Source organism: Camelus dromedarius, chromosome 9, assembly GCF_036321535.1.
Source record: "Camelus dromedarius isolate mCamDro1 chromosome 9, mCamDro1.pat, whole genome shotgun sequence".
In the NCBI taxonomy this organism is placed as follows: Eukaryota; Metazoa; Chordata; class Mammalia; order Artiodactyla; family Camelidae; genus Camelus; species Camelus dromedarius.
In genome coordinates this window covers 3,445,721-3,469,574 of record NC_087444.1, presented here as the reverse complement: position 1 = coordinate 3,469,574, position 23,854 = coordinate 3,445,721, and the positions used below count along the sequence as shown (strand labels likewise).

Here is a 23,854-nt window from a genome sequence, read left to right as displayed (position 1 = left end):
GATTTGTGCTAACAGGAGTGCTGTCTATAGGACCAAGCAGATCACTCCTTTGGATACTTCCTATAATCTTCAATCTGCTAAGTAATAATTATCATAAAGTGACTCCACCCCACTGCACACACCTGAAAACTGGGTATGATCAATGAAGGGCAGACGGTGTTAGGATTCCATAGTTTTGGTGTGCTCTTATCCATCTGGAAAATATCACACTAAAGGCTAATTGCTACGTTTTGGCTCTCCGACTTTTCTCTGTGCCCTATTTTCTATTCTGCTTGCTTTCAGTAAATCTTACCAGTTTTTCTAACCCCGTATGGTAACCTGATTCCTCCTTTCCTCTAACTAGGGCAAAAGGAAGGCACATCGATTCTCTTTTGCTGCATCTTCACAGCCTTCATTCACCGTGGGCCAGGTTCTCAGTAACCTATGTCTAGGTGACCGAGTCTCCGCACTGGTCTCTTGGCGTTGAATCATTCCCACGACAACTTTACACACCACTTGCAGACGTATATCTGTACCCCTTCATCTCTTTTTAATAGCATTTTGCCTTTTAATATACCTGATTACTCTCTGTGAAATTTGAGGTTCATACCAAGTCCACCATATAGGAAGTTCAGTAGAAGTAACGAATCAGCCGCCTCTGCGCGAACGGGCCGTATCTTCCCTGATCACACCGGTGTGTGTGCTCTTCAGTCTGAACACAGCTGGAAACTGCCCTACGATATTCTTACATTGTTACTCATTGTTCCACTGGCTTAGGCCTCGTGTCTGGAACTAGAGTTTAAGCCTCTCCAGATGCAAGGGAGACGGGTTACGGTTACGAAGCACTTTCTCGCCCGCGATTTCTGCTTAATCATTGTCCTCCAGGAAGCGGCTCTTCAGCTGGGGCTGAACTCTCTCCCTTACTCTTTGATTGCACACATTGGCCTACAATGTAAACCTTTAATGAATGGACGTGGCGAAGAATGAGCAGTTTGGGGGAAAGCTCTTGAGAAAAGAAGTGAACTTAGTAAGAGGGTAGCCAAGTGAAGCTGAAGGAGGGGGCCCTTGGGCATTAGCGCCCGCTCCGGAGAGCTGAAACCGGCTGGCATCTCAAGCCTCGGTGGATACCTGCGCTGTCTTTTTAAAGAGGTGAGTGAGGCGTCACCGGCGTGACGGCGCAGGGGCTGCGCGGCGGGCGGGAGCGGGAGCGCGAGCGCGGCGGGCGGGGGCGGCGCGCCCTTTGACCGGCAGGGGGAGCCCTGCCAAGCGCCGGCCCCGCGCCGCCCCTCCCGCCCCGCGCGCCCCGCTCTCCCTCCGCCGCGTGCCCGCCCGCCCGGCGCCACGCCCGCCGCAGGCCGAGGGCCAGTCGCCCGCGGCTTGGCGCTCCGCGGCCCGCTCGCCGCCCCGCCCCGCCGCGGGACGGGTAACGGTTACGAAGCACTTTCTCGGCCGCGATTTCTGCTTAGTCATTGTCTTCCAGGAAACGGCTCCTCAGTTGTGAGTGAACTCTCTCCCTTGCGGCGGCCGCAGGAGCAGGAACCGCGGCCACTGGCGCATCCTTCCCGGGCCGCCGCTCCGCCGCCGCCGCCGCCCGGCCGCCCTCGGGCCCGAGCGCAGGCCGGGGTCCCGCCGCGCGGGGCGAGCAGCCGCGCGCTCCGCTCTCCGGCCTGCGGGGCGGCCTCCTTCCCCAGCTGCGGCCCCGTCGCCGCCGGGCCCGCTCCGTCGGCCGCTGCTATGGGCACTCACAGCCGCGCGGCCGGGGCGCTCCTGGCGCGGGCCAGCACCCTGCACCTGCAGACGGGGAACCTGCTGAACTGGGGCCGCCTGCGGAAGAAGTGCCCGTCCACGCACAGCGAGGAGGTGAGGGCGGCGGGCGTGCGGGCGGAGACGCGGGGCTCGCGGGCCAGGCCGCGGGCCGGGCCGGGCCAGGGCGGGCGCCGCGGGGGACGCGGGAGAGGCGCGCACCTGGGCTGCGCCCGCGGGACGAGGCTGGGGCGCTGTGGCATCCCGACCTGCTGGTGGGGGCATATCGGCTTAAAAAAGTCGGCAGGTGCACCTTCACGCCGAGCAGCGCCTCTGTCGGTGCTCGCGGCCGGTAACCGAACTCTCCAGCCGATGGGGTCCCTCTCCGGGCTGTCGGAGTCCGAGAGCGCCGGCCCGTCGCTCCGTCCCTCTCCCTGCCCCGCTCCCTGTCCCCCAGCGGGGTCCGGCTAGAGAAGTGTGTTTGAGACGAGCTTTTCGGGGATTCAGATGAGGTAGCAGTAATAATCCACTTAGCTTTTAGGGTGTTGGCAGTAGTTTCTCTCTTGCTGTGAGGCAAATGTCTAAACACTCAAATCCGGCTTTAGAATAAGGTATGTATTTCTCTGGCCGAAGATTAATGTGCCTCAGTTATCTACGTAAAGACTGATCACCATTTTGAAGTGGCCGAGACTAATCTGGAGTTACACTCTTTACTACATGTTTGTTACACAGCGGGGCCTTCCTAAGGAGAGAGCCGGTCATCATGCAGGTAATCGCTGAGGCATATTGGTGGTTTGGGATGATTTTAGTATTAACGAATAACAATACATAAACTCTTAATTTAGAAGCTCGGTGACTTTAGGAAGCTGACCATCGCGAGTCTATATACATAACTTTCAAGTTGGATAATATCTTCACGAGGAATGAAAGAGATAGTAGATGAAAATACCATGCAAGCATTTATCTCCCTTATCATCTGGCTCAGTCAGGAAGATATAGCTTGATTAAAGGAAAATATTTCCTACACTGTGTCATATGTTATCAGCCGTGTTCCTAGTCCGTTTCGGCTCATTTGTGTGAGATGGTGGTGGTACGCTGTGCAGGAGCACATGGCGTCTCCCTGAGTATGCGCTGGACCTGTGCCCAGGTCTGGTGTTGGGAGTGAGGGCCCATCCGGAGATGAGAACTCTCGGTTGTAACTTTAATAGGAGTCAGAATCCATGCCGCGTTCTGTGTCTAGGATCCAGCTCAGTTTGTATGTTTTGGTTTTTTTTTAATCTACCCCCACTTGGACTATTTCTGCCAAAAATAAATAGTTCTGTGTTTGGTACTAGACCTTGCATTTCCTCCAGGGCTGGTGGTTCAGTATAGCATTCTGCATGTATACTGATAATGTTGGCTGAAGTTTTCCCTCCCTTATCTCACTTAACACATGCTAAAGTAGTGGTTTTCAATTTGACTGCAAAGCCAGTAAAAAAAATACATTTTGCCTTGTATTCTAGTTCATAATTTACACACACACACACACACACACACACACACACACACACACACACACACAGTTTTCATGAAAAGGTTTTAACCCTTACTCTATACTGTGTATTCTGATTTTTTGTATCTTATTTTAATTTTTAGAAACTCGATTTCCTAATGCAGTAATGAGTCACACCCCACCGTTAAAAGGATTGATTTTGGTTTGTGTGTTTTATTTTGGGTGCTATATAAGAGGAACAAAACTAAAGAAACATTGAAAACATTTAAGGAAAACTTGAAGATATGATGGCATATGTAGAGAAAATATGACAGCTTAGTTAGAATAGGAGAGGCATGTTTTGCTTCTATGTGAAGAATTTTGTAGCAACCAGAACTTTAAATTGGGATATACTACTTGAAACAGGTTAACCTCTTTGAATAAAGAAACTGATAAATCACTCGTTGAGAACATTTACACATTGGATAGAGAGATCATTAAATTTACTAAAAGGTCTGTTCTAGTTCTATTGTTTGGGTTGGTTGGTTTTATTATTATTCTGTGACCTCCCAGACTTTTTGTTTCACTAGAATTTTATTAAATCAAATCTAATTTTTTAAATGGGCCATTATAAGACTGTTTTAACCAGTTACTTGTTGTAAGGGCATTTTTAAAACTCTTATACAACTGCAGATCTAATGATACACTAAATTATGATGACACTGATCTTCCATGATACTATGTGTGTATGGTAAGAATGAAGAGAACAGAGAACAAAAAAGTACAAGGTTAATGTTAAGTCAATACAGGTAGCATGTGCAAGATTAAAAATCACTAGGTTTGTGATATGGTCAGTGAATTTCTCATATTATTGTAACATTGGACTGTTCTATGATTTGTCCTGACAGAAAGGGGTGAACACTCTGAAAACACACTTGTCTTCATGAATTAAGAAATTCACCAGGAAAGCCTTAAGTATGCAAGTGAAGCATCCTTTCAGTGGAAAATTTCTAAGTTTTTCCATGATTTGAACCACAGAATTCCTGAAAGAATTTTTACCTTCTAGTTGGTCCTGCTGCCTCAACTTTTATTAACTTTTCAAAGAATATTGACTTGTAATTCTATCTAAAATGATTATCAACTAATTTTTATCTACTGGCTTAAACTTGATTATGAATATACCTTCCACAAAAATATAGATATAGACCCTGTAAATTGAATTCACGTGGGATATTGTGGCTAGCACATAAATTGCTATTGTAGATTATAAATCTTACATAGGTGACTCTGAGCTCTTAAATTGATAAACCAGTTGTCCCTTGTAATTATCTGAACTAAGATATAAGCAATAAAGTACTTATATCAGTTTTTATCATAAACAATCCTAGATCAAATAGTGAGTTCAGGAGTTTAGTCTCTGTTTTTGGTGTTAGGAAAGTGCTTTTGCAATTCAGGGACGTACTTCTACTCACTCATTATTTTTTCATTGATTGCCCACAGAATGCAAAGCACTGTGCCCTTAGTATTTAAAAGGCAGTGATTTCAAACTGCTAGTATTGGCCCATTCATGGTCATAAATCAGTTTCGTGAGTCATGGAGCAGCATTTTTTTTCCCTAACTAATAGAATAGAAGCCATCAGAGTATCTGGCATGTAGTAAGTGTAAATATCATTTTGTGAATTTTTGTTGTGTCCTGTGTATGTAGGCCCTTACTCATTTTGTGAGTGTATGTCTTACTTTGGACCACTATTAAATGCGTCTGAAACTTTCATAAGAGATAAAAGATTAGTAAACACTTTAATGAGTTTACAAAATACTATAATGTTCGTGTAAAAATGTTTGTTTATGTAAGACAACAAGAAAGACAGATTTAAGGTGTACTTAAGTGTTAGGAAATGACTTATGGACTGACTGTATGCAAGTTGACTTCTGCAAGATATTTAGAGTAAATTTTGATTAGTTGGATGCTTGTTAAAATGAAAGTTCTGCATCTCTTAGAGAATGATTCAGCAGATCTAGGATAGGGCTCAGAAATTTAAATTTTTAATAAACACCACAGGTGAATCTGATACAGGAGTTTCTCTGGCCACCTTAGAGAGTCATTAGTCTGTCTTTGAGGAATACGGCATAGTGGTTAATATCAACTCTAGTCAGGTAGCCTGGGCTTGAATCCAAGTTCCTCCATTTATAAACCTTATTCTTGAAAAAAAAAATGTTTCTTTATGAATGTTTTTATTATGTCTCATAAGTTTACTTAAATTTTCATTGGTACAAAAGTATTTTTTTTTATTTTAATAATGTTTTTTGTGGGATAGAGGTAATTAGGTTTGTTTGTTTCTTTATAGAGGAAGTACTGGGGATTGAACCCATGCATGCTAAGCACACACTACCACTGAGCTATAACCTCCCCCCACAAAAACATTTTAAATAATTAGACTACTGCTTTAGGTCAAGAACCTTTGAGGGTTGAAAGTAGGATAAAAATAGGTCTATCTTTGTTAAAGGAAACAAAAACCCTGTTGAATTAAAAATTTGGTTTGTGTGGTATTTCCTGTTGATATCTTCTTTTTCCTCCTTATCAGACTAGCACAGTCTTACTGTAGACGTACAGAACAGTGTGTAGCCTTTGATTAACAGTTTCAAAATGCATTTCTTTTGCAGCTTCGAGATTGTATCCAAAAGACCTTGAATGAGTGGAGTTCCCAAATCAGCCCGGATTTGGTCAGGGTGAGTGAAATGTGAATAAAGGAGTCATGTAGGTCAGAAAGGAAATGAAATAAGCAGGAAATTAATTTCCTCAGTTTTGATAGGAAAGTCACATAGGCAGTTAGCATAAAACTCACAGTGGTTGACTTGCTGAGATAGCAGTCTGGCTCACTAGACTTAGCGTAAAAGAGAAAATCCAGACTTTCTAGTCAACTAGACGAGATACAAGGATTCCCACCGCAGTTTCCTCACAGTGTGTTTTGTTCCAGTTTATATTTGGTCTAGCAGAGGAATGACTATCAAACAGTTTTGACTAGTAGATTGCTTTGTTAGAATATAACCCAAAATACAGTCACTAGAAATAATTTTTTAAATGTCAGATTCAGATGAAAAAGTAAGAAGCTGTGTTTTGTTAAATGTTCATGTGTGGTTATTACCATACGTGTTAATATACAGAATACCTGTCTGTAAACCACTCTTTAGAACCCAGCTTAGACAAAGGCTTGTAACAAATTACATAGACTACTTTAAAAGTATAAATGAGGACATGTGCTGAAAATAAGTGTTCCCCTGAGCATACTACAAGTTTGTAACTGTATCTGCTAGGTAGACGTTAATTGTTAATTAATGTCTTCTATCAGTCTCCGTTCCTCTGAAATGACCATTCACTCTGTGCATGACTTGGAAATGCTACTGAGCCCCTGGTACATGCCAGGCATTGTAATACACTCAAGAACCATGGAAAAGTCCTCACTATTTACTTTTTGTTTTAATCTTATAAATGTGAGTTAGTATCTTTCTGATCTATATGTACTAACTTTTTATAATTTCACTCATTAATTATTCATTATTATGTATTGGAATGACTTTTTTTTTCATTGCACTCAGAAAAAAAAAAAGTTTTGCCTTAAGACGTTTGTAATTGATACAGAAAGTTTTTAACTTGTCAGGATCCAGAAGGAAAATACTATTTTTCATTGGTTTCTTTTCTGAATAAAATTACTTACTGTGCTAGTGGTTCTAACTCCTCACACACTGCCCAGTTGTTGATCATACATCCCTCTGAGTAGCTGATCAAAATAAGACACTTTTTCCCAGAAAACGAAGACACACACACATAGAGCATTTTACTTTTATTTCAGGGCTTTACAAACCTTCTGAAGCCCATACAGACCTCAGGTAAAGAACCGTGTTGTTTTATGGGTTCTCTGCTTCTAATGAGTGTTATGGACAATAGAAAATATATAGCTAATCAGAAACATTAATTTTATATTTATTGTAAGTATCATGTGTTTATTATAGGAGTTTCCAGATGTCTTGGAATGTACTGTGTCTCATGCAGTGGAAAAGATAAATCCCGATGAAAGAGAAGAAATGAAAGTTTCTGGTAAAGTCCAGCCTTAAATTCATTTTGTCATACAGAAGTCAAAGTGAGGTTTTGTCACTTTTTTTTGCTTTCTTTGCTTCTGGTACTGAGTACCTCAGTCACTAAGTGTGGCAAATAGCAAGCTTTATAACATAATTTTAAAGTCAGCCTTAAAAAAGGAGTTGCAGGAGGTCCCTGTTGGCTCCATCAGTGAAGTCAGCATAGAGCTGCACCCTGCTGCTCTTACCCGTGTTCTCAGTGACTGTCGCGTGGGACGTCAGAGCAGCAGGGAGAGGAAGGTGGAGGAAACGGAAAGAATAAAGGGAAGGCTTAAGAGCAGCGGCTCCCTGAAACAAGCGCGAGCCTTGCCGTCCTGGTGCGACACTGCTGAGCAGTGGCTGAGGTTGCCTGGGAGCACGGAGAGAAGGCCGGGCAGCAGGTTACATGAAGGTAGATAAAACAGACATTGTGCCCATTCAGCAGATGTATTGAGTGACTCCTTCTTTCCAGAGGCAGCACTAGTCAGCTCAGGAAATGAAAAGATGTGCTGTTCTCGCCCTCAGCTCACAGTCAGCGTAGCATAGTCATTAAATGCTTGAGCTTAAGTAGGCTGAAATTCCCAGACGTGCAGATTACTGACTGATAAAATTTTGGGCTAACATATGATTTACTCTCTGTGGGTTCAGACTCTTCGTCTATGAAATGGGCATACGTCTGTTTCACAGGCTTCTTTGTAAGTGAGGTGAAGTAGCAAAAGAAACGCTTAGCACAGTGCTTGCACGGAGTCAGTGCCAGGCAGCTGTTGCTTATTACCGTTTGTGGCTGTGTTGTAGTGGTGGTCATTCTATATTGTTAGTGTTACCGGGATGGACATGTAAGGTGAGATAGGGCATTGCCATTTGACTTTAAAAATTACTACCATTTGTTGAGTCTTGCTTTATACAAGGCGCTGTACTTGACACTTTATGGTTATACTTCTTCATAGAATTTTCAAAACAGTTCTGTAAGGTAGATTTATTTTCCCCATTGCACAAGTGACATTAAATAACTTGAAAGCTGTCATACGGCAAGTAAGTGGTTGCACCAGGAATCCATCTAGGTATGCCTGACTACAAACCCCACTTTTTTCTGTTAATTTCACATTGCTATTTGTGTTGGGAAGGACATCAAAGCAACATTTTCTCTGTAGTTGATTGCAGCTCCTCATGGCAGGGATCCATCTTGGAGCTCTTACGAGTTGTCCTTAGTTCCTAGAGGGCTTGAGATTTTTGATAAGCTCTCTACCTGTGAAGAGCTTTACTCTCTCCATCTACCTAAAAATGCCTCATCTTTCAGAGAGAGGAGACCATTTCAAATGGCACAAATTCATGGCCAAAGGAGCAGTAATGGGAGGGTCTTCATAGAGTGTAGTTACAGGAGCCAAGGGTGGACCACAGTGGTGAAGACTGACTCTCAGCTGGTTAGGAAGCTGTGATGGCTTGTAAGTAGAGCAGTAACATGAGGAAAGCCGTATTTTAGGACAATTATCCAGCAGTAGAAAGGAAATGACAAATACAGTGTACAAGGAAAATTTGTTGCATGTGTTGAATGCCAGGCACTTTACGTAAGGATGTTTCATGAACCCTGTTTTCCCTCTGTTCCCCTTTCTGATTTTCTCTCTTCCTGCTTTCCTCTTACTCCACTTATTTGTCTATTGAGATTTTTGAACATATGCATATAAAGTTGAGTTGAAATCAAGACAAAGTTTCAATTTCTTAAATATGAAAAATGACTCAACTTTCCTAATAACCAAAGAAATGCCAGTTAATGTGGTCCTGGGCAGGTATATTTTGTATTTATCAAGTTAGCAAATATATACGTATGTTATATATATGTTTCTAATAGCATTCTATGTTGTTAGGAGAGTAACCCCTAACTTTTAGTGGTCTGGTAAACTGATACAAATCTTTTCTAAAGTAGGAGGTAAATAAAATAGAACAAGACTCAGAAAAAAGATCATATCCTTTGACTCATAATCACATTTCTGACAATTTGTCCTTGGGAAATGCTTCAGGCATAAAGTTGAACAAAAAGTTACTATCGATGTTTATTTCAGCATTATATGTGATAACAAAAAACTGGAACTAATCTAAACAGTCACAAAGCAGGAAATCATTTGGTAAATTGTACCCTATCAAAATTATGGAATAATGTGCAACCATTAAAAATGAGTGTGTATATAGTTCCCTGTGCTATACAGAGGACCTTGTGGTTTATCTGTTTTATACATAGTAGTTTGTAACTGCTAATCCCAGGCTCCTAATTTCTCCCTTCGCCCCCTTACCCTTTTGATCACCCTAAGTTTGTTTTCTATGTCTGTCAGTCTGTTTCTGTTTTGCAAGTAAGTTCATTTGTGTCATTTTTTAAGATTCCACATATAAGTGATACATAATATAGCTTGTAATAACCTATATTGAAAAAGCATATGAAATATATATATAGTATAACTGAATCACTAAGCTGTACACCAGAAACTAACACAACAATGTAAATCAACTATGGTTCAGTTAAATTAAAAAAAAAAAAGAGTATGTACAATTATTCATTAAAAATACAGAGTACATAAAAATCTAAGCAGTAATTACTTTTGGTGATAAGACTATTGGCAGTTTTTTTTTTTTTTTTGGTCTTTCTACTCTTAAAGGTTTTCCTCGTTTCTAGAGTGAATATTGTTATGATAAAAGAAATTAAGATAACTAAATACTGCATAGAGATGTAAAAAAAGTATTTTTGCATAAAGGTAAACCAAATAGAAGTAGAAAAATATACCCTCCTTCATATGACTGAGAACGTGAAGGCAACGTCTAAAAATGAAAATGATTGTATTTGGAAGGTGGGGTTATGGGGTGTTTTTGTTTTTGTGGGGTTTTTTTCCCAATTTTCTTCTCATTACAAGCAATTTTAATTTAGTCTTTATATAGATTTTAGTTTATTGGAGAAAATACATAATACACTCCATTAATGTTTAATTCATAAAAAATATACACTTTAAAATATACAAATTAAGTAATTTCAGTTTCTGTATTTATCTGACCTGCCTTCTAATAAATGGGAAGTTAATATCTGATTTTTTGTTTTGACAAATAGATGTTTGTTGTCAACTAGCATATAGTTTTTAAATTACAATGGATATATACTCTTAGATCTTAAAATGAAAACAAAAAAAACAATGTGACTAGGAAAAGAAAAATAATTCATTCAGGATTATCTGTCATCTTAGTATTGTTTGCGGTGTTACTGCTATGAGGTAGGATGCTATTCAAATGTAGTAATCAGTTTTGTTTCCTTTGTTACCCAGCAAAGCTGTTCATTGTGGGATCAAACTCTTCATCATCAACTAGAAATGCAGTTGACATGGGTAAGCAGAATTTTAACCTTATTTTCATAGAGGACTTTAAATTTTTGTAGGTGTAGTAGCTATATCCTGTGTTCAGGTCCAGGAAAAAAAGAAAGTAAGTTTATTCCAGTTTTACCTTTTAAGGTTCTAGCCCAGTTCCTTATGGCTTCTGTAGATCACATCAACTTGTGTAAGGTCATATTTTGATATATAAGAGGAATGTAAAAGATGTAACATTACTAAATGTTAACTATGTTTGGAGATAGAAATTCTCCTTAATCATACTTTTAACACTTTCAGTACTGCAGGTGAAATACCAAAACAGTCCCAACAACAAAAACAAGCATTTTGATCTATTTTCAGCACTTGGTTAGGTTATTGTGGCATTACAGTTGCTTAGTATTTTTTCTTTTATAACATTCTTCCAGTATCTATATACATTGAACCGTGCAGCTCTTTAATATAATGGTGGAGTGAACAATAATCATAAAAATATACTCAAGTTATTTTTATAGAAATTAAGAAATTATCTACCTCTATAAATACAGATTAAGACCATAAATTGAGTTTTTCAGTATCTCAGATTTATTCTTTGCTATGATTACCAATGACAGAATATTAGGTCAGAAGCTACCAAAAAATCCTGGGGCCTAGGAAGCAAGGAGCGCTGTTCCCCAGGAAGCAGTGCCTGGAGGGGTTGTGAGTTCCCCAGGAAGAGGCAGGCCAGAGAGGCCCACTTGTCTGCCACACAGACCAAGTAGAGAAATGTGCACTTACACTTTTTTTAAAAGATGGAAATGTTCTAAGTAGCAGGTAAATTATGAAACCAAATGAGACCATCTGTTATATAGAAAACTAGGGAACTGTACGGACAGAATTCAGTTGGGGTACTTGAAAGACATTAGAAACAACTTGTTTTTATTAAATAATAAACATCTATCCTCTTCCGTGTCTCCCTTCACACCAGCCTGTTCAGTCCTCGGAGTTGCACAGCTGGACTCTGTGATCATTGCTTCGCCTCCCATTGAAGATGGCGTTAACCTTTCCTTGGAGCATTTGCAGCCTTACTGGGAGGAATTACAAAACTTAGTTCACAGCAAAAAGATCGTTGCTATAGGCACCTCAGATCTGGACAAGACCCAGTTGGAGCAGCTGTATCAGTGGGCACAGGTAGAGGCCGTCTAGATCACGAGCACTCAGGGGGAGCCTGTCTTTTACAGTCTTTGATGCCTCCCGTTAAACATCGTGCACCTAGTGGACACTGCCGCGGGTTGGCTGTTCCAAATACGGGAATTTTTGAGGCAGGCTTTGACAAAAACACTTGAAGATGTGTTTAGTTAAGCATTCACAGCCAAATGAATTAAGGCTGTTTTCCTTCAGTTTTAGTTACGTGATAAAAGTATTACATTTTTCTTGTGTATTATTAGTCCGTGGCTCTTATTTCCTAAGTAAGAGGATATCATATATAACAAGTATTTTGCTCACTGTTATTTAAAGCTATATAAGACCCTCAGTTTGTATAACCTGATGTGGAGGGGGAATCATAAATCAATCACGGACACTCTCTGGCCTAATAACCTACAAAATTATTAGGGAAGTTGCTTACTAGTATCTTACCTTTATTCTCTGTTTTTCTTTATTCCTTTTACTTCATCCCCAGCCTTCTCCTTTTCAGAGCTTTCAGTTTCTTATGGGCAGGAAGACCCTAGAGAGAAGTGGCCGCTTGTCACTTTGACTTGGTGATAGCCAGAGTGTGGCTAAGAGCCTTCTGAAGAGATTTGGGTGATCCGAAATGTATCTGTAAATTTACCAGAGCATCTATTAGAAATTATCCAATTCTTCTATTTTTCAAATGTGCCTGATTAATAGCCATATTTTAACATTAACATTAAATATACTTACTTATATTTGATTCTCTGTCTTTTAAGACATATTCCCTCTGTAGCTCAAACCATACACTTAGAATCATGTTTGTTTCCCAGGCAGATGTATTAGGTGGCAGGTTCTGGCAGGAGGCATTTTAATATTGTGGTACTTGTGGCTTTTCCCTCTCCTAGAGCTATTTTTCCCCTCCGTGTTACCACTAACGTGAGTTAGAGAAGCATTCAGTAATATATTCACATAAAAACGTTGTGGAATGTGATGCTTCTTCTGTTCTAAAACTGAGTCCTTTTATTGCTTTCTACTTTTTGTAGCACTTAATTTAGTCGAGATGTCATGATTTTTTTTTCCACTTCTAGGTAAAACCAAATAGTAACCAAGTTAATCTTGCCTCCTGCTGTGTGATGCCGCCTGATTTAACTGCATTTGCTAAACAATTTGACATACAGCTGTTGACTCATAATGATCCGAAAGGTAAGGCTGAGATTTTCATTTATAGAAATTGGTCATGAGGTTTTATCTTACAAGAAGCTACTTGTTAAAATTTAATTTTTAATTGTGTACAGTGAAAGGTACAATGCTGTTACCTAGAACTATCCTTAATTATTAGTTCAAAACATATATGCCTTTATTTTAGTTTCAGAAAGCTTCAGCTTCATGTTTGTACCAAAGGGAAAAGAAGTGACGGACTCATTTCCTAAACTTTCAGTCTGTTGAGGTTTATAGGCATTAAGCTACGCAGAAAGGATCTTTTAAGATATTCTGAATAATATCACATATAATCTTGTCTAGTACAGCAAAGATTGTATCAAAGAGCCACTTAATTAAAGAGGACAAATGTCTAGAAAAGGACGCAGATAAAATTTAATTTGAAACTTAAGCATCTTAGACTAGGTATTTGATTAGCTATTTTATTAATCGTATATCAAGACATAAATGTTTGCTGTTAATCAGAAACATTGATTAATGACTATGGCTTATTTTCCTTTTATAGAATAATTTTTAATCAACATTTTACAAGATAACTTGGAGATCTGGGAAGGAAGTAGTTTACACTTCATCCTGTTTATTAGCAGTCTGCTCCATGCTCCCTTTTTCACCGTTTCATAGGGAGCAGAGGCAGAGTTTTACTTAGTAAATGTACAGGCTCTGGGAAACAGTATTTTTGGTATACTTAAGTGAGATATCTTGTGGGAGTGTTAAATCTCCATGACAGTGTTACAGAAGTTCTGGTTTAACTGGAGGAAATTACACTTTGTAGGTAATTCCTGGAGAAAACCTTCAGCTTTTACTTCATTTCTGAAACTGTGGTGTTACGTTGGTGGTTAGCGTCGGTTTACTTTTAGGATGCTTGTGGGTAGCGTCTTAAGACTTGATACTGTGCATTAGTAGTCTGCCGAGTCCATTGTTTTACTTGTTCTGTAGGAAGTGCAGGAGGAGTTCTAATGTTGTTCCTCACATGCCAGGCATCACGCGGATGCCTCCAAGATTATCTGTAATCCTCACAACTACTGAAACTAGACATTTTATTGATGAGAAAATAGAGTTTAAGCAACTAACTGAGGTCACAGCACTGGCACAGAGCAAAGTCTGAACTTGGACCTAAGTCTTGGCTGAAGGTGGAGCTTTTCCTCACCATACCGAGCCACCTCTGATTTGAAACGTTCTTGTTACAGTATTTCAGTCTGAAACTTTACTTTCTTATCAGTTCCCATTTAAGTCCTACCAGAACAGGAGATGGTGACTTTTGCCTCCCCTCCACAGCAGAGCTTTCACAAGCAGGTAATTAGATTCATTTCTTTAAAAGAAGGTCATTTTAGTGAAAATCTAACAAAGAATTGCTTGACTGATTTGTTCTAAAATATATAAGCCATTTAAATTTTAACTTCCCATATGTTGGCAGACATGATACCATTTTTCTGTTTACTTTGGGGGTGGAGTTCGTCCAACAGTAATTATTACCAATAGTAGTTATTACCAACAGCTGCTGGATGAGCCTGTACCCTGTTCCAGCGCCACTAGAAAAACACTGTCCTTTTTCCAGTAGCAAAGGAAGCAGGAAAAGACTAGATGGCTCGTGTTTTATTTCCACTTTATCTAAATGTTGGCGTGTGGGTGATGTGCTAACACATCATTGTTGCGGAAAAATGCGTTGCATATGCATATGTATGTGTATGTGAAAAGAGAGGTTTCGTTCTTTTTGGAGGGTATGTTTTTGCTGTACTGGTGTAATTTGGCATTGGGTGTCTCTTTAATTTTAATTCTAAACTCTGTAATTAGAATTTATAGGCCGATCCCGCATATACTGTTAACTGATCTTCAGACACTTCGATCTGTGATGAAGCAATTCTCTTAAAAGTTTTGTCATGTTTACTGATTCTCACGAGTTAACATAGTGAAATTAAAAGTATGTAGTTAATGAATTACATAGTCCTGATTTTGTGTCAAATTTACTTTTTTAAGCGATCAAGTTGTAAAACATTTAATCCTGCTTGTCATCTAAAGTAGGATTTTGTTTATAAGTCACCTAAAGGCTTTCCTCTGTTCTAAAATTACCCTTATTCCTCAGAAATGTTTATTTTCCATTACTCTTTGTCCTAGAAGTTGTGGTAACAGTTTAACTGCAGTCAGGGTAAAATTGTGAAGTAGGTGATTCTGACTTTAGAACTTTCCCCTTTTTATTGGCCTTGCTCCTCCCCCTACTCCCATTGAATCTAATCTGTATTACGCCTCATGCCCTCACGGTCTTCTTCTCTGTTGGACAGTCTGATAGACGAAGCCATATTACAGTTATTTATCCAAAGACATTTGCATTTCAGTCATGAAAACGACCGTTTGCTAGCTGTGTGACCTTGGGCAGGTTATTTAATCTCTCTGTCTCAGTTTCCCCATGTAAAAGGAAATATTATTATCTGTCTCATTGGGTTATTAACCTGTGGATTAAAAGAGTTAATACATGTAAAGTACTCAGCAAAGTGCCTGGCACATAGTAACAGCTAATACTTCCTGAGAGTTTGCTATTGATGCTGATCTAATAGCACAGCAGGTCATCTGGGGGGGCAGGTTCTTCACGCTCCCGTGTCTTACTGTACAGATGACTGCTTAGTCCCTGTCTGTAGAGTTGGTTCTAAACCCGGGGAATCTTTCCATATTGACTGATTCAGTAGACATTTACTTGAGCACCTACTCTGTGCCAGGCATTGTTTTAAGTACTAGAAATACAGAACCAAGTCGGAAAAATTTCAACCTATACGGAATTTATATTCTGACAGGAGAAGACACAATAAAATAAAGTTGAATATGGTAAGCAGTGGTGTAAGCTATGGAGACAAGATGGCTGGGGGAGAAAAGAGTGCCCAGATGAGGGGCTGGTGTTCTGTATGGGAGGGCTGATGGTCAGGGAGGCCTCTCCACTGAGGTGACGTTAATCAGAGCCTACAAGAATGGACCGAGCCGTGTGGGCATCTGGAAGAAGAGTGCTCGGGGAAGAGGGGGCAGCTGGTTCGCAGTCCCCAGGGTGTGAATACGCTTGAGGATTTCAGGGTCCGGCTCTGAGGCCAGAGGGGCTGGGGCAGGGGCAGCGAGGAGGGGAGTGGTAATTCAGAACAGTGGCTTGGACATCAGTGTAGAGGTGGAAAATAATGATTCATCAAAGAGATGCAGATTAAAATACACCCATTGGGAAGGATTTTTAAAATGAGCGCTGGTGCTGGCGAGGACATGGTACAGTCGGCACTCCAGTGTTACCTGCTGCGTGTGGAGCACAGCCTTCCTGGAAGGCAGTTGGCGGTATGCTATGTAACCAGCCTTCAAAGTGTACTTGTACTTTGACCTTGTTCCATAGCCAGGCATGCATTTTAAGGATGTTCATCAAGCATTATTTTTATTAGCGGAATATTAAGAAAAAACTTGTTTTTTTGTCAACAATAAGGAAGTGTATAAATTATGATACCTATAAAATTTAATGTTGGGAGAATTATTAAAAATAATGTTTTCACAGAATATTTAATTACACGATAAAATATTCATAATGCAAGTAAAAAATAAGTAAATTAGGCTATAACTACGATATGATTTCTAGTTTTTAAGATATGGATAGATAAATACATACACACATAAAGTCACGCATAATAGAAGCTGGATGGAAATACATGGCAATGGAAATGGTCCATCTGTGGTTGACAGGATTGTGAATACTTTTTTTTTTTCCTTCTTTGTACTTTCCTGTATCGTCCCTGGCTGTACATTAGAATCACCTGGAAATCTTCAAAAAACACAGGCTTCCAGGCTCCACTCGCTAGAAACTATGGAGTAAACTGGCTGAGGTACAGGTGTAGATGCTTCCTGAAGAACCTCCGGGGTCTTTCTGACACTCTGGTTCAGGCTCATAGCACATATTAAGGATGAGTGTGTTTTATGTTCAGTTCTGAGGTGTTGCTTTAGTTGTGTTTAACTGCTTGCCTACATAGTGAAGTGCTTTTGTTTTCAAACTTAACAATTTGGGTTTTCAATTGTTGTCTGTTTGTTTGAAGAACTGCTTTCGGAAGCAAGCTTCCAGGAAGCTCTTCAGGAGAGCATCCCCGGCATCCAGGCGCGGGAGTGGGCGCCGCTGTGGCTGCTGCGGTACTCGGTCATCGTTAAAAGCAGGGGAGTTATCAAGTCAAAAGGCTACATCTTACAGGCTAAGAGGAAGGGTTCTTAACTGCGTCTTAGGAGCACATCCTGCTGACTTGTATTTTCCTTGAACGTGAGACAAAGTTGAGATGTGTACAGTCTAGTTACTGCCTGCAAATGGTGTCACTGAGGCAGACATGCTTTCGTTCTATTTGACTGGCAAGTTTTGAATACTTCTCTTGCTTCCGTGTCAGTTCACTCACATGAACCACTGTATTGTTTTCATTAAACTATTGTTTTCTAATTGAAATTGTCTATAAAGAAAACACTTGCAATATATTTTTCCTTTATTTTTATGACAATAGAAATCAAGAAAATTTGTTGTTAGATATATTTTGGCCTAGGCATCAGGTATATATATTACATATTTATACATATTTTTTATTTCTAAAAAATTCATTAATTACTCCTTACTCTACAGTATAACTAAGCGACTTAATTACAATTGTTAAAACTGAAATACTGGAAGATATTTTTCCTGTCATTGATGAGATGATTATTATCTCAGCATAACCGGAGTAGCTGGGATCCACTAGTAGTGTAAATAAAATTCCTTTCTTCAGTACAGGAATGGAAACTTAAATTTTTTTATGTGTCCTTGCTTATAGTTGACATATAACGATTTAACCTTATATTCTTGTGCCATATTTGCTCTTGCTTATTACAAAAACAAGCCAAAGTAAATCTATAAAGGAGACTAAAAGCTTTGAAATTATTGTTTGGGGTTTTTATAAAAGCAGCTGTTGTCACCTCCAGACTCTTTTTAATTCTCAGTCTATCCTTACTATTTTGCTGCTCATCAGGAGTGTTCAGTAGGCATTGAGCACTTACCATGCGCTGGGCACCGTGGGCTCTGGAGAGGGGCAGGGGCATGGGGATGAAGAGTCAGGTGAGTAAAATGCGCAGCCTTTGCTCCCCGCTGGTAACCGACTGCAGGGGACTAAAAGCCAAAAGAGGGGTGGAAAAAATACTTAATTCAGGGCCAGTGTTGTCTATTTAGGCAACTTTATTTGAGATGTGGTCTTAACTATTTAAAAGCAAAGCAATATAACCAAAACTTTAGAGCTAGAAGAGACTATAGCTCATTTAATATAATTCCTCATTAGTTTAAGAACCAGAAAATAGCAAATAAGCTGTGATCTTTGATGTATACCATAGGTCTTTGTAATTCTATAAATTTGTATCTGTAACCCAAATAGTTTAAAAATTTCTTTAAAAATCTCTCCTATCTCAACACTTTTAAACCATGTTAACACATGGTTTATAAAATGAAATTAATTATATAATTATATATATGTAAACTAATATATAAAACTAATTTTGCCCAAATGTTTTCATCTTAGGAAAAAGAGCTGTGGTTCCATATTCAAAATAAATACAGTAGACTTTTTTCCTATCCTAAGTAAGGGTTTATAGTTTACTAGTTGGATAATTTGATCATTAGAATTGTAATGTGAAATCAGCTGATTTACCTGCTAAGACTTGCTTAGACTTTGAGCCTCCTAAAGCTTTATATAGCCTTTATATTAATTGTATGTAATGTTGTTAAGTGTGTGTAATTAACTTTTTTATTTGGAAATGTACAACATTTTTTCATGTAACCTAAGTGTTTAAACAAATGCTCATTTTAATTTTAGCCTATACAGTGAATTGGCCAAAATATTTTAAGAGGGAACTTTAATATCACATTATTTTTTAATACCTTGGACTACAAAAATGGACTATTTGAAAGGTTATTTTGAAAATAGGAAACAAGGTATATTGTTAATATATGCAGACTTGAGCAGGAGCTGTTTTGTGTTTTTCCCCCTACTCTTGACAAAGAAGCAAGATTATGGATTCATTTTGTGAAGGGGATCATGTATGGCATTTTAAAATGTGTTTTGTCTTTGTTTTGCTTCTGTACCTTTAATTTCTGTTATTGAATAACCTTTTGTTTAGAAACTGATTTTTTTAAGGACTTATCATTTCTAAGGTGATAAGCGTTTCTCTTCTTGGTGAACCATCAATATAGTGACTGCTTCTCAAATACTTAAGGACTTAATGTTTAAAAAGCCATAAAATAAAAGAGTGGTAATACTACCAAATAATTGCTGAAAGCTAAGTTACTGATAGTATATATAACAGATATTTTTCTGGGGAGATGTGTATCCAGCGACCCAAGGTAGAAAGAATTTATATAATTTTTTTCCCAGTAAACATGACAAGAAGCCACAGCTTATTATTAAATGTCCAAAATACACTGGAGCCTTACTTTAACACAGCGTACTGTAACTTGGAATTCGTCCTGTGATTAGTCTATCTTGAATTCTCATCTGAGAAACTGTAGTCAACAAAAGGAGCAAGATGTCTTACAAAAGTTGTTCACATGGTATAAATTCTGAAGACCACATTGTGCCAGTGTGATAATAGAGTATCCATTTAGGAATGGCCAGTGCTAGAACTTGAATCACAAGTAATAGCTAATAATTTTCCCATTCACAGATAAGATCACTCAGACAGCTATTTGTGAAATGGAAATTGAAGTTACTCTATTTTGAATGAGTGGTTCAGACTTTTCCCTACCAGAGCTAAGCAGAAACTGAAATAGGATCCTCGATTTTCAGTGATAAAAGGTCTATGGCTCATTTAAGTATGTCTCTTTTTAGAACAGATTTTTTTTCTAACTTTTCCACCCAGCCTTTTTAATATTTGGGAATGTAAGCAATTGATATATTTATTGTATACTGGCCAACAATTCATCTTTCTGCCAAATGTACATTTAGAGAAATCTGAAGTTGTTTTAATTAGAATTTAATCTATTGTGTTTTCATACTCAAATATACCAACTTATGATTCCAAACCTATTTTTTTCCCAAAATTCCTAACGTACCAGAACTTGTACCTGTTGTTTCCCCATAAAGTTGGTGGCGGGATATGTCAGTTTTATTTTTAAAAAATATGTACTATAACTTTCATTAATACTTTCTATAGTTTTCAGAGTTAGAAATATACCTAGGAGGGGAAAATGTTTTAATTAGATAATTCTACTTTTATGTGTCTGTAGTAGTATACTATAAAATAAATGCAAAATATAAAGCATTATTAAATGTTTTTAATTTTACCTATATTATCAATTAAGATAAAGTGTTAGTTGTACATTTTTTAATTGAGTTGTTTCAATAGTTGGAAGCATACTGGAACATTATATTGATTTTGAACTATTTGAACTCAAACTTAGCGTGATTTGAAAATAAATTATGAAAAAAATTTAAATATCCAGGCCATAAAATTATTCATACATTCATTCAGCAAAGATTTATTGAATGCCTCCTGTGTGTCAGGCATTGTACAAGGTGCCGGCAGATAGACACAGAGATGAAAACAGCCCTATCTTCAAGGAGCAGATAAGTATACTTGGAGAGGGAGAGAGATCTGTATGTGAATGAGAGCAGTGAACAGGTGGCTGCATCTGTTAATGATGGAAGCGGTAAAAAGGGAGTGGGGAAATGGGGAAGGAATGGGGCCACCAGGAAGCAGGGTAAGGACAAGAAGTCTCCCCCACAGAAACAAGTGTTAGAGTAAGATCCGAGGATGGGGCGTGGGGTGTGCCTGCTGTGTAAATTTGCTTATATTGAATGGTGAACAGTTTATGTGTAAACTTCAGAAATTCAGTGAAAACACTTTAAGAGCTTGTTCTTATCAGATAGAAAGGAATGGCTTCTGGTGAGACTTGTAAGAGTAGGTGAGGTTTGAAAAGTCACATTTTGTAAAAGACAAAAACTTGCCCCAATCCCCTAAATATATTAGGATATGGCTGTATGTGGTGTGCCTGTCAGAAAAGTCAAAGAAAACCTTAACATGTATCCCTCAACAACGAATAAAAGTGTAAAATGTCATGCAAGATTTTGGTGTGTGTTTTGGTCCATTATTTTAAGAAGGTCCATGTTTTACAGTGAGCATTATTTATTTGGACTCAGCGCTGTTTTCTCTGTTTCTTTGCCCACTGTTGATTCTTGCATCCTACTCCATTTAAGTTTACTTTTTAAAATATATCCTTAGTAATTCTTTCACTGAAGGTCTTTGGGCCATAAACTTCCTAGGTCTTGTTTGCCTGAAAATGTCTTTATTTTGTTAATAATCTTAAATGATCATTTGACACTAGACAATTTCCCTTGGCATCTGGAAGATAATACTCCATTGATTTCCAGCGTATATACTCTTGCTGATAAAAATCTGGACTTCCTTGCCTAGAAATATCCGTCTTTCCCTCTGGTCACTTTTTTCAATTGAAACTTTCATTTTGATGTATATGGGAATAGAATAAAGCAAGAAAATTAAAACTGGCTTCTAAGTTTTCTGATAACACAAAAAAGTCATCATAAAGGAAAACATTGATAACTGGATTTAATCAAAATTAGTCTTTTGTTCTTCAAACAATACTATTAAAGTAAAAATGTGAGCCACAGACTAAGGTGAAGTATTTGCAATAAATATTTCTCATGAAAAATAAATTGGACATAATCAGGTTTCAAAATCACACTTTGAAAAACATCAAGTAAGTAAAGACAACCCACAGAATAGGAGACAGCATTTGAAAATCGTACCTGATAAGGGTCTTGTATCTAGAATATGTAAAGAACTCTTACAACTTACTGATAACCCAATAAAAAGTAGGGAAAAAGTTAAGAGTAGATTTTTCTCCAAAGAAGACATACGAATAGTCAATAAGGACATTATAAGATGTTCAACACCATTAGTCATAAGGGAAATGCAAATTAAAACAAATATCACTAAAATAGCTAAAATTTTTAAAAACTGACAATACCATGTGTTGACAAGGACAAGAAGGAAGCAGAACTCTCCTATAGTGCTGGTGGAAATGTAAAATGGTACAACCACTATGGAAAATAACTTGGGTAAACTGACTATATGCCAGTAAACATACATATGTATATTGAAATAAATAAATAACTAGGGATTTGTTACAAAATTAAATGTACATGTACCATGTGACCCAGCAATTCCACTTCTAGGTATTTACTCAAGAGAAATATAACACATATCCAAAAAGGTATATATGAATGTTTATAGCACTTTACTCATAGAAGCTGAAAACTGGAAACAACCCAAATGTCTGTCGGCAGTTGAATGGATAAATGAACTGTAGTATAATCATACAGGGGGGTACTACTCCGCAATAAAAAAATAATGAACTACTAGTATACACAGTGACATGGATGAGTCTCAGAAACGCGCAGAAAGAAGTTAGACATGAAAAAGTATGTAAATTACTTCCTTTGCATTAAATTTTAGAACAAAAATAATCGTGACTGTTAATCTATTGCTGCATCTGGGTACCTAAAGGCCTCTCAAAACGTTGCCACAGAGGTCATCTGGGACCATAGTGTCATATATGATCTTGATTGAGGCTGGTCTGCTTCCAAGCTTGCTCATGTGGCTGTTGGCTGGACTCAGTTCCTCTCTGGCTATAAGGCAGGCAGAGGCCTCCCTCACTTCCTTGCCACGTGGCCCTCTCCACAGGGCAGCTCATAACAAGCAGCCACTAGCTTTCCACAGAATGAACAAGTGAGAAAGTGCAAGGTGGAAGTCAGAGATTTGTGTAACCTAATCTTGAAAAGTGACAGCCACCACTTTTGTTATAGTTTTTCATTATAAGTCACTAGATCTAGTCCATATTCAAAGGTTTGAAGACCAGAAGATGGGATCATTGGAGACCATCTTACAAGTCAACTTAATTTAAAAGTAATGTCTTATATGTAATAATGCAAAATGACCACGAATAGTGTGTATTTTTAAAAGGCCTATACACTGAAACTCTTATCTTTTGGTTAATGCCTAAAATTCCGGGGAGAGATTCAACCCTACAATTTAAGGGTCTAGTTAAGTAAAACATACAGACTATTAAGAGTTTCCCTTTGGGCCGGAGTAATAACAACTGTTTTTATATTGTATTTACCTAAAATTGGGTAAACCCCTACTCACTATCTCACCTTTAGATTATATAACTAATTAGTCTACAAGTTCCTGGGGCAGCGATATATTTTACCCCAAGTCTTTTTTTTTAATGGTGTATTTTTATTGAAGTATAGTCAGTTTACAATGTTGGGTCAATTTCTGGGGTACAGCACGATACTTCAGTCATACAGGAACATCCACGTATTCATTTTCATATTTAACCATGTCACTACAAGACATTGAATTTCCCTGTGCTACATAGTATAAACTTACCGTTTATTTTAAATATAGTAGTATCTGCAAATCTCGAACTCCCAATTTATCCCTTCCCTCCTCTTCCCCGCCAAGTCTTTAAATTTTATTTATATTTAACCTCACAAGTACTACATGAGCATGTGATCTTTTTAAAGGTATTACAAATGCAAACGTCTCCTTCGGCCACACGCACGGCTACATTAAGACCTTTAGAACTGCTGAACAAAGAAGATGGGCGGAGTGGGGCAGAAGTTGCTACTTTCCAAAGCGTTCATGTGAAACAGGCCCTAGGCCACTGGGTTTCGCCGCCCCCACTAAGGTCCCTCCCGGCGCAAACCTGATGTGTCTCCTACCGCGCCGTAGTGAACGCTAAGACCTGCGCCCTCGGGCATCCCCGGGTCCATCCGCCTTGACCTAGGTCGGAGGGGCGGAAGTGAGTTCCGGG

General features: G+C 38.8%; 1 protein-coding gene and 1 long non-coding RNA gene across 3 annotated transcripts; one reads left to right on the top strand and one right to left on the bottom strand.

Moving 5' to 3' along the window:
- Nucleotides 1-1,343: 1,343 nt before the first annotated feature.
- GCLM (glutamate-cysteine ligase modifier subunit) lies at nucleotides 1,344-21,081 on the top strand. Its single transcript, XM_031457626.2, has 7 exons — nucleotides 1,344-1,839; nucleotides 5,855-5,920; nucleotides 7,202-7,286; nucleotides 10,603-10,662; nucleotides 11,609-11,811; nucleotides 12,882-12,996; nucleotides 17,055-21,081. Exons 1-7 carry the CDS (start codon nucleotides 1,714-1,716, stop codon nucleotides 17,222-17,224), a joined length of 825 nt encoding a protein of 274 aa, XP_031313486.2. The 5' UTR covers nucleotides 1,344-1,713; the 3' UTR covers nucleotides 17,225-21,081.
- LOC105085265 (uncharacterized) lies at nucleotides 11,204-23,854 on the bottom strand. Of its 2 annotated transcripts, none has more exons than XR_836786.3 (4): nucleotides 23,747-23,854; nucleotides 18,028-18,136; nucleotides 12,259-12,439; nucleotides 11,204-11,708 (listed from the first exon to the last, which is right to left on the bottom strand). It is a non-coding gene; the product is annotated as an uncharacterized LOC105085265 (long non-coding RNA). The 2 variants fall into 2 exon arrangements; XR_010382172.1 differs by lacking the exon at nucleotides 23,747-23,854 and adding an exon at nucleotides 23,428-23,740.

What these genes read in the sequence shown, in the direction of transcription:
- GCLM (XM_031457626.2), top strand. Translation starts at nt 1,714, where the DNA reads ATGGGCACTCACAGCCGCGCGGCCGGGGCGCTCCTGGCGCGGGCCAGC. An exon ending in TCAGCCCGGATTTGGTCAGG is followed by an intron (nt 5,921 to 7,201) that starts GTGAGTGAAATG and finishes TGTTTATTATAG; the next exon opens with GAGTTTCCAGATGTCTTGGA. An exon ending in AGAAGAAATGAAAGTTTCTG is followed by an intron (nt 7,287 to 10,602) that starts GTAAAGTCCAGC and finishes TTTGTTACCCAG; the next exon opens with CAAAGCTGTTCATTGTGGGA.